Here is a 17213-nt window from a genome sequence, read left to right on the forward strand (position 1 = left end):
GCGGTGAAGATTGAGGGACTCCCGCGTTTCAGCACACACGCAGTAACCACAGCCACATTACATCACATGCTCTGTCATGCAGCTGAAATCCCGGTACCACACTCTGGATGCAGGCGGTTAAAAAAGAACCTCATTCAGATGAGAAGGGGGTGTCAGTGTAATGGAACTTCATAGGAAAGCAGTCCGAGGGTTGTTGGCATTGTGAGCCCAAAGGGGCATCCGACTACATCTCTCCCACTTGGCAGCCCGAATGCGACGGGTCACTGCAAGCTGCTTTCCACCCCATGGCATAATAAATTTCTCCACTCCGAGAGGTTGGCCTTAGGGGGCGGATACCGTGTATTTAAAGAACACTTCCCTCCCCTCAAAGAGTAATAATCTCCTCCGTTTGATCTGGTTTGACTATGAGCTTGGCACACAGTTTTTTTTTAAAAGAATTTCTGCACAGCAAACAAAGCAATGAATATTTGGCTACATAAAGTAAAATGGTTTAGTTTCTTGGCAGTTGGGGTGGTGGGAAGATCAAACAGGCAAACTATACACAGAACCCCGTAGAAATCAGTGGCTGGCCATCAGTGATCAGAGAGCTGCAGCATGAAGACACATCCATAACACTGGTTTTGCTCCTTTAATATTTAACACAGTGAAATGCAGCAGAGTGGAAGGCACCTGCAGGAACCTTTTGGGGTTTACTACACAGAAAGGAACGATGGTCTGTGCTACAATGAATTGTGCTCAGCAATGCAGAATAGGCATCAACAATAGCAACTTGTATTTATGCAGCTCCTTTAAATGTAATAAAACGTTCCAAGGCACTTCAAAAAAGCTAAATTGAACATAAGGAGGTATTAGGGCAGATGGCAAAAAGCTTGAGCATGAGACAGGTTTTAAGGAGTGTCTTCAAAGAGGATAGTGAATTAGAGAGGTGGAGGGGTTTAGGGAGGGAATTTCTCCTTATGGCCACCAATGGTACAGCAATTAAAACCAGAGATGCACAAGAGGCCAGAATTAGATGAGTGCAGATATCTTAGAAGCTAGTGGGGCCAAAGGAGATTACAGAGATAGGGAGGGGTGAGGCCATGAAGGGATTTGAAAACAAGGATGTGCATTTTAAAATTGAGGCATTGCTTAACTGGGAGCCAATGTAAGTCAGCGAGCACAGGGATGATAGGTGAACAGGAGTTGGTGCAAGTAAGGACCTAGGCAGCAGAGTTTTGGAAGACCTCAAGTTTACAGAGAATAGAATGTGGGAGACCAGCCAGGAGTGCATTGAATAGACAAGTCTACAGGTAACAAAGGCATGAAGGAGGATTTCAGCAGCAGTTGAGCTGGGACAGTAGCAAAGGCTGGCGATGGTATGGAGGTGGAAATAGTCAGTTTTAGTAATGGAGCGGATATTTGGTTGGAAGCTTATCTCGGGGTCAAATATGACATCGAGGCTGCGAACAGTCTAGTTCAGTTTCAGACTGTTGCTGGTGGAGGGATGGAGTCGGTAGCTAGATAAGAGAGTCTGTAGTGTAGACCAAAGACAATGACTTAGGCCTTCCCAATATTTAATTGGTGGAAATTTCTGCTCATCCAGCACTAGATGTCGGATAAGCAGTCTGATAATTTAGAGACAGTGGAGGAGTCGAGAGAGGTGGTGGTGAAGTAGAGCTGAGTGTCATCAGCGTACATGTAAAAACTAACACTGTGCGTTTGGATGATGTCGCCAAGGGGCAGCATGTAGATGAGAAATAGGAGGGGGCCAAAGATCCTTGGGTGACACCAGAGGTAATGGAGCAGGAGCAGGGAGAGAAGCCATTGCATGTGATTCTCTGGATATGATTAGATAGATAAGAATAGAACAAGATGTGTGCAGTCCCACCCAGCTGGACAACAGTGGAGAGGCACTGGAGGTCAAAAGAAAGAACAAACTTGCAGTCATACAGCACTTTTCATGTCCTTGGGATATCCCAAAGGGCATTTCAGCCAATGAAGTACTTCTGAAGTTTAGTTACTGTTGTAATGTAAGGGAATTAGCTCTGGGATCTTTTATGTTCACCTGAGAGGGTAGATAGAGCTTTGGTTTAAGGTCTCATCTGAAAAACAGTGCCTTTGACACTGCAGCACTCTCTTAGCAAGCTACTGGGAGTGTTGGCTTGGATTTTGCACTTGATTCTCTAGAGAGGGGCTCAAACCCAAGACTCAACTGAGCCAAGGTTAACTCCTAACAGAAAGGGGGTGGGGGGGGGCTGATTCCTGGACATACTTAATGTGTGGATTTTACATTTAAAAAAGAGCAGATGAAACAATGCACGAACAGAGGATGTTTTATAAACACAAGGTTCTACATGATGTTTAGCTTTTGCATGCATTCCACAGAGCTGCGATTTAGCAGGGACGGGATGTTATCATGTAGAAAATGATAAAATCAAAGAAGAAAATAACAAACTCACTGATACCAATTTCCAGCACTGATTCAAAGATCACATCTGCAACATTATAATCAAACATAAGCCACAAAGAGGGTGCATTTAGTAAGCCTGTGTGCTGCAGAATGGCCCCACCAAGAGACACCACGTACCGGGGCTGGTTAGAGCCCGAACACTGATTGGTATTCCTGCCACTCACTTAGTAACTTATTGGAGATTACTCAGAGATAATCTTTACTCTGAGGTGAGCGTCTGTGCAACCGGCTGTAACTGTTAACAGTCTCGTCTTTAGGAAAGCTTCAAAGTCACAAAGACAAGGCTTTGGCAAAAGAACTCAACGCTGCCTCAATGGTTGGTTTCTCTCAACATATGCACTGTCCCCCTAGAGCTGCCCAAACCACAAATGGAGGGCAGAAAAGTCTGGATTTGACAGATGTTTCGGAGGCCCAGAAGTAAATTTCGCAGGTTAAAAAAAATATGTTAAGTAAAAGAGAGATTTCCTTGGAAAGTTGGCTGAATTTTGTTGCGGGCTTGTCAGGGGCGGGGGTGGAGTTGCAGGGGAGGGATTCAGGAGTTGCGCATTCCGATCTCTTACAGGCCATACCCAGTTCCCTGCTGGTGCATGGTGCAGTGAGACTGGAGCTAACTACTCTGCTGGATGCTGACCAGACAGGGTGCAGCTCAGAATGGTACCCCCTCCCCCAAAAATAAATTAGAGCTGGAGCAGAATTATTTCTTTAAATGAGACTATCTGGAGAAATTATGGCAAGTAATAATTGCAGTTGGACAAACCCTGCAACTTTATTAATTTCAAAGCAATTCTTTGGAATTCTTTACCCTGGAGGGCTGTGGGAGCTCAGTTGATGAGTATATTCAAGGCTGAGTTTGATATTTTTGGGCACTAAAGGAGGTCATGGGAAATGGGATAGGGTGGGAAAGTGAAGTTTATGTAGAGATTCAGCCATCATCTTATTAAATGGCAGAGCAGGCTCAAGGTGCCCTCAGGCCCTCCTGCTCCTGTTCCTTATGCTCTTATGAATCAAGGTATAGGGCAGGAAAGTGGAATTGAGGTAGATCATCCATGGTCCTATCAAGGGTAGAGCAGGCTCGAGGGACCCTAAGGCTCCTATTTCTTAAGCATTCTAAAGGCTTTAGTGTTTAGTTATTGTGCCAAATTCATCAACTTTTAAAAGAAGAGCCATTTATTAATTACGTAAAGAAATGAAAAATCTACTGTACTCTATTGGAGCGTCACAGTATGCAGGGCTCAGAATACCACCCAGATTACCTCACCCCAGTGAGATCCTTCTGCTGGCAAGGTGGTCAGTTGTACTCGATTGTAGGGAAATCACTGTTACTTAAGCAAGCACTGGCATCACTCAAAAGGACCGGAGGGTTATAACTCCACAAGCAAGAGAAGAGAACTTATTTTCATTAAATAACTGCAAGGTGCGACATCATTTAAATACCTCAAATGTGCAACATTATTCTACATCAATCAGAAGCATTATTAATTACTTTAGCTCACGAAATTTCAAATGCTCTACAGTAGTTTCCAGGCGTTGGGAACGGGCGGGGAGGGATTGATGGAGCCACCAACCCCTCCCTTCGTCTCCTCCGCCCAAAACCACCCTTAAAAAGGGATGTCTCAAATCAGCATCTTTTCACTTCTCCTGTGTTTTGATTAAAGTGTCATTAAGAAGCCATTGCAAATCAGATCAGGTTAGAGGCTGTTTGTCACCATTAATGATTCTCAGTATTTACTGGCAGGGCACGTAATCATTCCGCGTGGTTACAATCAAGGAAACCAACAGGATTGGAACGTCTGCAGAAATCAGTGATTAGTCAGCAGTGGGGGGGGAGGATTTCACCTTTAAGTCCTCGAAGAAGGAAGCTGTTTCGCCCTCGATTATTGGCTGCAGCAAAGGGCTTCGCCGCTTGCTCGAAGGGGAACCCTGTGGTGGGTGTTAACAGGTAGGTTACATTTGTTCACCCCAACACCAGACCCTACCCACCCATCCCCCCCCCCCGTCCCAACAGTAACCCCGCTCAGCGCCCGCCAGTTCGACAGGACTAACTGAACGCACAGATCAACAATAGAACGTGCTGGGAAATGCTCAGCAGGCCAGCCAGCGTCTGTGGAGAGAGAGGAAAAGAGTTAATGTCTCAGATTTATGAGCTTTCGCCAGAACTGGAAGAGATGGAACAGATTTTAAACAAGTACAGAGCTAGGGAAAAGAGGGGAAGAACAAAAGGGAAGATCGGTGATTGATAGGGTGGAAAACAGGAGTGATTAAATGTTAAAAGGAATGATGGTGCATGGCAAAAGGAGTAATGGGACAAATAGAGAAACAGAAGATGGGTCTGGAGGAGCTGTGAATTATAACAGAACCATTACCAGCACCTGCAGTCTGAGAGAATGGGAGCGATGGTTATGATCTGTTACATCTCTAACTTCTTCCAGTTCTGATGAAAAGTCACAGACCTGACTCTGTTTCTCTCCCCACAGATGCTTCCTGACCTGTTGAGTATTTCCAGCACTTTCTGTTTTTATTTCTGATTTCCAGCATCCGTAGTATTTGCTCTTGATTAACTGAATGTGCAGTTTAATTCGGTGGGGAAGGGGTGTTGTTGGGTAAGAAAGATGAGGGTTGGAAAGGAAGCTTATTCACAGACAACAATTTAGGTTTCTAAAACAGGATACGCTGGAGATACTCGGGGGCTGGTGGTCAGGCAAATTCTGTGGAGAGAGACAGAAACAGGGTTTAACGTTTTGGGTCAACTCTAGTGAAAGGCCGTTGACCTGCAATGTTGGGGGAAAACTTTAATCCAACTCTCCCATCGGGAAACTGATGAGATTGGGTGCAATGCTGGTTTTACCTGACCCTTTGTGTTTCCTGCTGGATGAGTTAGTTTAAAATAAAACCCATTAATTTGATTCTCTCTCTCTCTCTCTCTCTGTCCCCACAGATGCTGTTCAAGGTGTGGAGCGTCTCTGGCACTGTCGGTTTTCCTTTCAGATTTGCAGCATCCATGAGATTTTGCCTTTGTGACATGTAGAACCATGCTGCTTACAGCTCCTGTGACATTGGAGCTTGCCGATCCTCGATAACAGAGACCATCATTGCCACAGTGTTTCGACTGAAATTTGAAGGCCTTATGGTGAAACCTCACAAAGGAAGCAGCCTGGTCAAAGGTTTTAAAACAGGGTAATGCCATCTGATTGTGTTCAGCATTTGCCCACTAAATACCTCTATATTGTCGCTTCTGTTTCTGTTCCCCTGACGGGTGTGGTGGCACAGACGTCTGGTTCGACTTAGTTTCATCAACAGGGTGTCAAATCTGAAGCTTTAGCAGATCCGGCTACTGGGGTTGGTGCTAACTTCATGATTGTGAGCAGCGCTTTCAATTTACAATAAAAAACCCTCATGGGAGAGTGGGGGATCTGCTCTCTCGCATGAGTCAGTGCAATGCCTGATAAGACATTTGGCAGGCATCTCTCAAGACGCTTATACTTGGCATTTGGCCAACGCTCAGAGCTTGAGGTGGCCTCTGTTGTTGTGATTTACACAAAAGTCACAAGATTTGTTCACCCACACACTAAAAAGTAAACATCAGAACACCTTCAAAACACTGTCTCACATACCTGGAGAGAGATCGCAATTCAAAATTGGCACATAGAAGTCAGTACAACCCATTAAAAGACTCTGGACCCCTGTGTGATGGGAGCTTTTGTTTTTACACCAGGCAGGCTTACAGAATATGTTTGATCAAACCCAACTCCTTTAGTCTTGCAGACTGCTGGCAACAGTGCACTCAAATATTTTGGCAAATTTTTTGTTTTCAGTACAGTAATAAATGCTAGTGCTGAGAAATGTGATACTTTCCCACTTTTGACACATGTCGGGCCAATCTCTTGGGTCCTGGCACTGGCTAGTGTGGCATTTTGCCATTCCCCCCTTGCGTCAGCATCCAGTAAATCCATCAGGAAAGGTGAGTATTAAATGCAGGTTAAAGCCCCCTCTCCTCTATTCTGATCGCATAAAGATGCTGTGTATTCCAGTGTGAATTTTTCTCCGTGATGTTGCCAGTTTGTGAGGGGTTTGGCACACCCACCAGGTACTGGGTACTGTGTAGCCTGAAGAGAAAAGACTTTCAAATACGGTTTGGATTGCTGAGTTGAACAGGTCTCTGAAGCGAAAGGGACGTGTGCAATGCAGGACATGGTGCATATTTGCAATGGTGCACCTCAAGAATGACTCAAGGGCCTAAGGGCAGCTGGTTGAGTAGCAATTCATCTTACAATGACCGCCAGCAAGAAGAGTCAAGCATGAAGAAATTATGATCAGGACTGTTCATGAATGGTGTTGACTGAAAACCTGTCCAACTTGGGTCTGTCTGACTATGTGGAATATTAGTACTTAGCAGGTTATTCTGTATGTCCTTTCAGTCAATGGGACATTGTAAGGTAGAACTTCTCTGCACTCAAGGGCTAACAAAGTGAAAGGTTAGCCCTACAATAAATGATGCCCATTTTCAGGCTGGATAAGAGATTAGATCAGTTACTGTGCATGGAGTGTCACTTCCTGGATCTCAAGGTCAAACTCAATGGAATTTGGAAGCCTTTCTATCTGCAGTCAGCTTCTGATAGGGTAACAAAGAAGGAGTGGTGATTGGAGAGGGCGTGGATGCACAGGCTGAAAGTACTTGCTGACCACGACCTTCTGATACGTGGGGCCAGTGGGTGAGGCTCCCCACTGAGAGTCCGCTTTCAGAAAATCGGCCTCTCAAACATGTGCCATGCTGAATCCGTGGCGTCCAAACCTTGATTTGAGAGTGCCGCGTGCATAATTTAGATCAATTCTCCTTTCAAATTTCAAGTTGCAGGTACAAGCAGATCTGGGTGTTTTTAGGGATTTACCCACTAAGTGGGGCTGACGCTGAAGGGTTAGGCACCAAGGCGGGTAGCTGCAGTTAAAACACAGACCAGCCATGATCTAAGTGAATAGAAGATCAGGCTTGAGGGGCTGAATGGCCTACTTCTACGTACATAGGCAACAGGCCTAAGAACAACCCTCTTCAACCTCACCCCATGGCCTTTATAATTCAAACAGGGTAAACCAGGAAATAAGACTGTACTGGCTGGGGTTCCAGGGCTCAGAGGGTGCGGGGAGGAGTTGGAGAGGGTGGGGAGTGTTCTGGAGGTGACCCATAGTCCATGAGTCAGACACCCCCATGCCTTGTAACCCTGTTAGAAAGACAAAGACAAGTGGCTGTAGGACTTGCAATACTCCCTCCCCCTTCAACAAACTAATAAAATGATGAGATTGGGAATCAAAGACACTATCCCAGGCACGTCAGATTAAAAGAATGACTGGGAGCAAGTCGAGGCTGATTCCACCATTGTATGCTCAGAGACAGCACAGGTCAGGAGTAAGTGTGAGACAGCAGCCTCTGTAAAAGTCAGTGGGACAGGACAGTCACCACATGTAGGGTTTAGATGTCCTGTTATGTTCTTTCCAGTTTGGTTTCCACTGGGAAACCAGCCCAGTGGAACAAACTTGGAATAAGTGGTGGGACCGTGCTGATCCCCAGTTAAACATGAGAATGGGGCAGGAGAGTGTCTGCATCAGCTCACCTCAAAACCGCATTATAAATGATGACCGCAACAAAGAAAGAATTGCATTAAAAAAATTGCTCTTTGTTAACTTAGTAAAATTCCTTGTTCGAGGTTCAAACTGCATTTTGATCCCATCCTAAATTGAAATTTCAGTTTTGAAAAATAAATCAAAAACCCCCACACCAGACCCCAACCCTGTAACCCCCACACCAGACCCCAGATCCTGTAACCCCCACACCAGACCCCAGATCCTGTAACCCCCACACCAGACCCCAAATCCTGTAACCCCCACACCAGACCCCAACCCTGTAACCCCCACATCAGACCCCAAATCCTGTAACCCCCACACCAGACCCCAAATCCTGTAACCCCCACACTAGACCCCAACCCTGTAACCCCCACATCAGACCCCAAATCCTGTAACCCCCACATCAGACCCCAAATCCTGTAACCCCCACACCAGATCCCAAATCCTGTAACCCCCACACCAGACCCCAAATCCTGTAACCCCCACACCAGACCCCAAATCCTGTAACCCCCACACCAGACCCCAACCCTGTAACCCCCACACCAGACCCCAGATCCTGTAACCCCCACACCAGACCCCAAATCCTGTAACCCCCACACCAGACCCCAAATCCTGTAACCCCCCACATCAGACCCCAAATCCTGTAACCCCCACACCAGACCCCAAATCCTGTAACCCCCACACCAGACCCCAACCCTGTAACCCCCACATCAGACCCCAAATCCTGTAACCCCCACACCAGACCCCAAATCCTGTAACCCCCACACCAGACCCCAAATCCTATAACCCCCCATACCAGACCCCAAATCCTGTAACCCCCACACCAGACCCCAAATCCTGTAACCCCCACACCAGACCCCAAATCCTGTAACCCCCACATCAGACCCTAATCCTATAACCCTCCATACCAGACCCTAATCCCATAACACCCACACCAGACTCGCAATTTAAACCCACGCAATTTCTCTCACACTCGCACACTGCACTTACAATGACTGGGATAGTGGTTGCCCTCGACAGGATCTGCTTCACAAGGCGATATCGATCATACAGCGGCTTCATTATCTGTCTCTCAGTCTTTGTGACCTGTAAGTAAGCAAGGGCATCAAGTTTCAGAGTCTGGAGATCACCAGCATTCCTCAAGAACTAGAGAGACGTACTAACTCAGAAGATGGCACATAGAACGCCACGCAAGAGGCATTCGTCACCCTGCGAGCTTGGCATTTAATAAATCAAATGGCTCCCGTCAGGAGCCATACTGGCAATCTCTCTGCTTTAAAGCACACAGAGCTTACAGAATTCTGGAAGGGTTTCAGAGAACCTTTAAAAGAAGCGAGTGAAGGTTTTGGAGGATTCATTGTTTGAAATCCTTGGGAAACGGTCGAGTCTCCATTCAGAAAGGTTTGGATGATATGTCATAAACTGCTTGGTCAAAATGGACTCACGACATGCGGTGGTCCTGCAGAGTTTAATTCTAGGAGGTGTCTCTTTGTGCCAGGCTGAGAGGTGATCAAGGACATGGGTTGAGCTTCCTCATCTACTCGCTCCACCGTCTCCCACTCCTTGGCTGTGGTGTCTGGCTGGGTACAGGCCTGGGGATGAACGGGAGAATGTCCTGGTTTCCCCATGCCGCTGGGGTGGATCTTGACTGTGTGTGTCATTATAAAACAGGCAATGGCCATTTTGCAGCCCATTTTAGAGCTCTCCTGGATTCACAGTTCGGTCGACTTCCACGGAAATTAATAAATAAGAGATGTAGAATGAGTTGACGATTGGTTGTCCTCTGTTTGACACTGACAGGCAAAGTTAGGTTCTATCTTATGCACTTTCCCCAGCACTGCAGAGCTCATATTACACTATGTGATGACAGGCAAGTTATGTTAAACTTGTATAGAACCTTGGTTTGACCACATTTGGAGTATAGTGCACTGTTCTGGTCTCCACCGTATAAAAATGATGCCAAAGCACGAGAAAAGGTGCAAAAAAGATTTTTACAAGTGTGATACCAGACTGAGAGATTCTAACTAACGAGCTGGAACTCTTTTCGATAGATGGGTGTTCTGATGGAGGTCTTTAAACCTATAACGGGCTTGATAGGTTAGATGTAGAAAATATGATTCCACTTCTGGGGGGGTGGGGGGGGGGGGGAAAAAGAGTCTGAAATTGCCATGAATATAAAACAGTTATCAAATAAATCCAATAGGGAATTCAGGAAAAACCTCTTTACTCCAGGGAGCTTTGGGAAGGTGGAACATGCTACAACATGGAGTGGTTGAGGCGAATAGCATAGATGTAGTCAAGGGGATGCTATATAAGCAGACGAGGGAGAAATTAATCAAAGGATATGCTGGTGGGATGAGACAAAATAGGGTGGGAGGAGGCTTGTGTGGAGCATAAACACCGGTAAGGACCAGATGGACCGAAAAGCCTGTTTCGGTGTTGTAATTTCAATGTAGAGAATACTTACTGGCCGCCCGTGTATGCTCTCGTAGTACAGGAGGCCCTTCTGCAGGGTTACTTTTTCACTAGCGATCTCGTCTCGAGTCATGTCCTGTTTGGAGGGAGACAGATAACTTAGTGATGAGACAACAGAAACAACAGATGTCAACTGTTGACTATAAATGAAGTGCCGAGGGAGAGGTGGATGTTGTGCGAAAGACGGTCAGCGAGTGGCCGTGCCTGTTTTACACCACGCGCAGATTTTTTTCCCCCACTGACTTCTGAACGGGAAAAGAAAATTTGCCATGGGGTAAAATGGCAGCGGATTTGCTATTGGTACCTGCTTCACACTGCCAATGGGGCCCAATTTCACCCAACTCCCTCCCCCGCTGTGTTCCCACAAGATTGCAGAACAAGACTGTTATTGTAGAATAGGACTTGTCAGCAAGATCCAAGATCGCCCAGGGAGTGGTCATGTGATCTTTCTCATGGCTACAAAATGACCTGGAAGGAGAACAGGTTGCACACATTGGGGCGAATGTTACAGACCTCCGTCCCACTGACGTCAGGAGATGTGTTGGGAGGAGGGAGGGCTGTCAAATGCCTCCGGGGGAGGCCCGCCATGGTCCTTAACGCCAGGAAGGCCAGAATCGATAGTGCCGGCAGGGGCGAGGCCTCGTGGCGGCCCCCCCCGCCGCTCGGCGACAGGAACCCAATTTAAGTATGTAAATTAATGTAAGTAAATGACGTAATTACCATCGCGCTCCCGCCGTCTGTCCCGGTGCGATATTGGTGCCGGTGGCCGGCACTCGCGTCTTCAGATCCCCCACCCAGGGACCCGAGGTGGAACACGGGCAGGTGGAGGGAGGAGCAGGTACATTTTTCAGTGGTGGGGGGCGGTGTGGGGAGCAGGGTCAAACTCATCCCATTGGTGTAGGGGATGGTGGGAAGGGTTAAAGTGCAAAGTTTGGAGGTCATGTGCACTAGGTAAGTGTTTTGTGGAGGAGGGGGGTGCGGGAGAGGAAAGGGCAATGAATTAATTCTATGGTTATTGGGGGGGGGGGCGATGGGACAGGGTCAAGATCAATTTATTTAATTTTTTTAAATCAATCTAGCTTTGAATATTTAAATGAAATAAAGGGCTCAAAGCCCTTTAAAAATGGCATCAGCGTCTGCATAAAAGCGGCTGACACCATTGCCGGAGACAGACAGCCCGCCTCCTCCATGTCCTCGGTAGGCAGGGGGCGGGGGGAGTGGAGTGGTGGCCTGCCCTGGCTATTCAATATCGTGTGTGTTTAATATAAAGGCAGCCCATGCGGGTGGACTGGCACAGTTCTCGTCTGCTGGCGCAAGTATAAATTCCAGCCAAATATCTCGCTAATCGCTCCACTGGCCCGAAGTTACCATTGAGTGCTCTGACCGGGTGAGCCTGATAACTGCTGGAAATCACAGAACTCCCTCAGTGTTGTACTGGGGGTGCCAGCCTGAATTATGTGCTCAAGTCTCTGGATTGGGATATGACCCCCCTCCTTCTGACTCAGAGGGGGACAGAGTTAGCCACTGAGCCACAGCTGACATCAAGGCAGCACAGGGCTGTCGAGCTCTTGGTTACCTTTATATCCTCAGGGCGGGCCACCTCCGCTCGCTTTTCTTGCAGTTTCGTCAGAATGATGTCGAGCGTCACATCCACCGCTGGTTTCTGTGCCTTCTCCGTCACCTCCTGCTTCTTCTCCTGCTCCTTTTCTGGCCCCTTTTCGAGGCGCGAGCCGAAGCTTTTCGGGAGGGTGTTGCTGCGCTGCCTCATCTGGGGGACAACACCTTCCTCGGAGACCTTCAGCTTTGTGTCTGTCGCAAGCGCATAGAGAGAAAAAAAAAAGATTAAAAAGGGGAAAATGATCCCTTTCAGCTAATGTTCTGCAGAAACTTTTAACTGTTTTAGTTTTGAAGCCACCTTAAATAACAGAAGAAGTCTCCTGCTTTTTTTTTGGATGTTAATGACATCTCGTGGGAGGCTGCCAAACTAACGATTGAGTCTAATAATTTAACATGTTAAAAAGCATTTCCTTTTCGATGACTGAAAGCCCAATAAACAGCAAAGCAGGACGTTTGTTGTCATAGAGAGATACAGCACTGAAACAGGCCCTTCGGCCCACTGAGTCTGTGCTGACCAACAACCACCCATTTATACTAATCCTACATTAATTCCATATCACATCCCTGCCATTCTCCTACCACCTTCCTACACTAGGGGCAATTTACAATGGCCAATTTACCTATAAACCTGCAAGTCTTTGGCTGTGGGAGGAATCCAGAGCACCCGGTGGAAACCCACGCAATCACAGGGAGCACTTGCAAACTCCACACAGGCAGTACCCAAAACTGAAGCCCAGTCGCTGGAGCTGTGAGGCTGCGGTGCTAACCACTGCACCACTGTGCTGCCCATTCAGATTTTAGCGAAAGAGACAGAGAGGAGGGTGAGCCTGCTGAGATCATGGGGTATGAATCAACAACGTTTGGTGGTCTCTGTATTAGGCTCTTTAAGAGGCTATAACGCTAACCAGGACAAACATCTCTTGGACTTGACCCCCTGGGGGGACTGTTGGCACTACAGAGAGAATTAGAGAAATTGTGCCAGGATAGCATGCGCCATTGGTTAAGACATGTTCCAATAATCACCCTCTACCAGCAAAAATGCAGCTTACATTTATGTATCGCCTCCGATGCAGGAAAACATTCCCAAGCGCTTCACGGGAGCGTAAACAAACAAAAAATTGACACCAAGCCACAGAAGGAGACTCTGGAACAGGTCTTGGCCAAAGAGGTCAGTTTTAAGGAGCATCTTGAATTAGGAGAGAGAGAGATGGAGAGGGGGAGAGGATTACGTGGGCAAATCCAAGACGAAAAGGCCACAAAGCTACCTTTCAGTTGCTTGCGAAGTTTTGAGAGTTCGTTCATCCATTTCAGCACTTCTGGGTTTGTGGCTTTGTCACTGTGCGAAGGCTGAGGAGAGAAAACAATAATCATCCCTGGTTAGAAAACACTGGGGCGGGGAGCATCACAAGAAGAAACAAGGAGACAACAAAAAGAAACGTCTTTCCTCCATCAGCCTGGATTCTGCAACATGAATTAAAAATGGCAGCTGTACATGATGCCAGTGGGCAGGCTGAGTGGGCCCTGTCAAAACAGTAGGTCCAACAGCCTGAGCTGAACCTGTTGACCTCAATCAAGGAACCAATTGAGGCAGAACCTCAACTGTTAGATGGAATTGTGGGTGAGGGGCAGCAGCTCTTGACCACTTTTCAGTGTCCCTCTTACAGCTGCTTAGTGTCTAGACTCAATGAAGAAATAGCGTAGGTGCTAAGATCATCAACTCTGGCTCAAGTGACATGACCTCTCACCTCCAACGGCCCCGCCCAATCAAACAGCCTTTCCACCTCACCTGACCTTCAATATCATCATAACTAACAAAATGTGTTCAAACAAAATGAAGTTTAAAAAAAAAATGTCCCTCTAATTTTTCTCCCGGAGATTACTCTTTCATTCCTGTAGGTTCCAGTAGAGTCATAGAGTCGTACAGCATAGAAACAGGCCCTTCGGCCCACCGCGTCCACGCTGACCAATGCTGGCAATGCTACATCGTGCCCAAGATGAGGCGACCATTTTTGTATTCCGCTCCCATTGCAGCTATGGAAGCTTCCAGCTTGGGTCATGTCAACTCATTTCGTTTTTTTGATGAGTAGAATATAATGTTAGCTCCTTATTTTTAATATGGGCTTGTGATGTGGGTTATGTCTGCCCCTCAAAGCAGCCTGAGGTTGACGTGAATCCTGTAGTGAAAGGGTTAAGAGTGGCCCTCTTAACACAACCAGGTCTGGTAAAGCTACCCTCACTTCTTAGAATTGATGGTGTGTCATTGTTGGAATGTGTCACCTCACTCACTAAGATAAATGCCAAGAGGCACAGTGAGTCTGTGTTTTTGGTAATGTCAACACGACACTCCACGGGCTGCCTTGCGCACCCTACAGTACAACAGGGGCTGCACTTTAGAAGCATTTAATTGGCTGTAAAGTGCTTTGTGATCTCCTGAAAGGTCGTGACAGGTGCCATATGAAACCCCACAACAAAGCTTCCATCGTTCCCTACCCGCTGTATTTTTTTAACCAGACTTACGCGGTATCTCCTTTCTTCCTCGAATTTCTCCTCGAACCTCCTGATCTTCTTCTTCAAGTTCTGGATTCTCCGGGTCATTTGTGCTGGAGTCAGCTCCTCCCTCTCATCGTCATAGGAACCCAGGGACGAGCTCCGACGTCTGCCAATGCCAGAACAAGAGTCTGGTTACGTTAAAATGCGCCGCAGGTAATTTAAGCCAGCCATCGAATAAATTACATTCTGCCGCAAAACATAAACGCTGCACCAGTTGTCACTGAACATTTTTCTGATGTGTATTCATCAGTGCCCATCACAGTGGGGAATAATGGAGATTTATAGCACAGAAGGAGGCCTTTTGGCCCATTGTGCCTGTGCTGGCACCTTGAGGGAGCTATCCAATTAATCCCAAACTCCTTTTCTTTCCCCAAAACACTGCACTTTCTTTCCTTTTAAAGTATTTAACCAATTTGATTTTGAAAGTTAATCTGGAATCTGCTTCCAGTGCTTTCCAGACCAACTTGCTGTGCTAATAAATTCTCCTCATCTCCCCTCTGGGTCTTTCCCCAATTATATTAGAACAGTTTGTTTTTATATTGTAGTAAAAATAGTGCGACATTGAAATGTCTCTCCTTGAGATAGAGACAAGAAATATTACTCAATATTACCAGCCCTGTGTAATTTGCTCCACAAACAGGTCCTACAAAGTGTCTTGGAGAGGGTGTGGAGGAGATTTACCAGAATGATACTAAGGATGAGTGACTTCACGTTGGACAGACTAGAGAAGCTGGGGTTGTTCTCCTTACAGCAAAGGATGTCACAAGGCGATTTAATCAAAGATGTGGAAAATTATGAAGGGTTTTGATGGAGTAGATGGGGCGAAACGGTTTCCATTGGCAGGAGGGTTGGTAACCAGAGGACACAGATTTAAGATATGGTACGATGTTTATGCGGTGATTTGTGATTTAAGAAAGCAATCAGAAGCTCAACTCTGTGGGTTAAGGCCTCAACTACGGAGAAGGTTCTATGTTTAATCCCTGATCTGTATTGAGGAACCCAATCTGAGCTGGATGCGTTAAAACTATCCCTGAGAAAAAATATGAAAGATCACTCACTGCTGAAAACTAAACCAGCAGACTGAGAGGTTATAAACGTCAGCAATTGCTGAATAGGCTGGGCTCTTCTCCCTAAAAAAAAGATTGAGGGGTGACCCGATAGAGGTGAATAACAGATACACTTAAGGGGATGCTTAGATGAGTGCATGAGGGAGAAAAGAATGGGATATGTTGATAGGATTAGATAAAGTAAGGTGGGAGGAGGCTCATACGGAGGAGCATGAACACTGGCAAAGACTTGTTGGGAAGAATGGCGTGTTTTGCGCTTTCAATTCTGCGTTAAGATGACTCTCTGCCATCGTGTCAAAGACAGACAGTCACCTCGACTCTGCTGGTGTTCTAGCGGCAAGACTCCTGAAACTGCGAAACCTATCCCTGAGCCAGCTTGAAGTGTGGTGATACTCCATACACACAGACAGAATTGGTTACACAGGGCTCTGCTCCATTGACCACAATTGGGCCAGCGTTAGCTTTTCAAAGCTGACCCCAGTGGGTTCTGCAGGAGCCGTTCCCGCTGGACTCCCCGAAGCAGCCTTTTCACTGCAGGAATTACCAACTGTGCCCTCGTCCTCGCTGAGCTTTGAACCAACTAGTTCTGTCCTAAAATGGCAATCGGGTTTCTCTCCACGTCATGCGACCCTGATTTGCAGATTAAAGAGGGCCGTACCACTGCAAAAGGCTGCAAAAACGGTGGGTCCGTTGGCGACAGTCGCAGTGGGCTGATTGCCAGGTTTGACGGGCGGTGAGGCAGCCATTTTAAGACCAGTTACCTCTTCAGCCCAAACATTGGCAGGTTAAAACTGATCCCCTTGTTTCGAAGTTTGTAATGAAATATTGAGATTTTAAAGTTTACAACAAAAAAAAAAGACACAAGCTAACATGTCACAGGCTTGAAGGTGGTCTATGAAACCAAACCCCTCCCCCACACTCACCTCATGAAGGAATGGGAATTAGGGGGCGACGGGGGCACTTCAGTATCATTGAGGAACAGCTGGCTCTGACCATAGGCGTAGAAACGAGGAGACAACATGGGGTCGGAGTCTTCCTCAAGCAGCTGGCTGATCAGTCGGCCGGCCTGTGGCGACACATGAGCTTCCCCGGACTCTGCATCTGGACTTTGCCACACTGGGGCCGCTGGAACCGGTTCTGCAACAACAACAACAACCAGCCAGGGGGTTAAAGCTTTCGCTTTCACCGCTGAAACCCCACGGTTACCGTTTTCTGTCTTGCAAACCGCAACGAGACATCAAAGTCCCAGACATTTCATACAGGGCTGGTCACCTTGGGGCTTCAACCCTGGGCTGGATGACGAGTGAATTGCATTGGTTAATCTCCACCTCCCCCGCCCCCTCCATATGTATCTTTTTTTTGTGTCTGCATGCATATGTATGTTTATCTGTTTCTTCTGTGTGTGTGTTTATCTGTGTGTGTATTTGTGTGCATGCATTAAT

At 46.9% G+C, this 17213-nt stretch overlaps 1 protein-coding gene across 5 annotated transcripts in view; it reads right to left on the reverse strand.

Annotated features, from left to right (window-relative positions):
• fam13a (family with sequence similarity 13 member A) overlaps nt 1-17213 on the reverse strand; it is a 256398-nt gene that overhangs the window by 8913 nt on the left and 230272 nt on the right. For 4 of the 5 annotated variants that reach the window (XM_068045839.1, XM_068045833.1, XM_068045832.1 and 1 more), the window contains 7 exons: nt 16695-16908; nt 14672-14810; nt 13420-13501; nt 12114-12346; nt 10530-10613; nt 9053-9148; nt 4286-4369 (listed from right to left, as the gene is read on the reverse strand). In XM_068045839.1, the coding sequence (XP_067901940.1) occupies nt 4286-4369; nt 9053-9148; nt 10530-10613; nt 12114-12346; nt 13420-13501; nt 14672-14810; nt 16695-16908 (932 nt within the window). The remainder of the gene's footprint in view (nt 1-4285; nt 4370-9052; nt 9149-10529; nt 10614-12113; nt 12347-13419; nt 13502-14671; nt 14811-16694; nt 16909-17213) is intronic. The other variant, XM_068045834.1, reaches the window with a different exon arrangement.

The sequence above is a fragment of the Heterodontus francisci genome, chromosome 1 (assembly GCF_036365525.1).
Source record: "Heterodontus francisci isolate sHetFra1 chromosome 1, sHetFra1.hap1, whole genome shotgun sequence".
In the NCBI taxonomy this organism is placed as follows: domain Eukaryota; kingdom Metazoa; phylum Chordata; class Chondrichthyes; order Heterodontiformes; family Heterodontidae; genus Heterodontus; species Heterodontus francisci.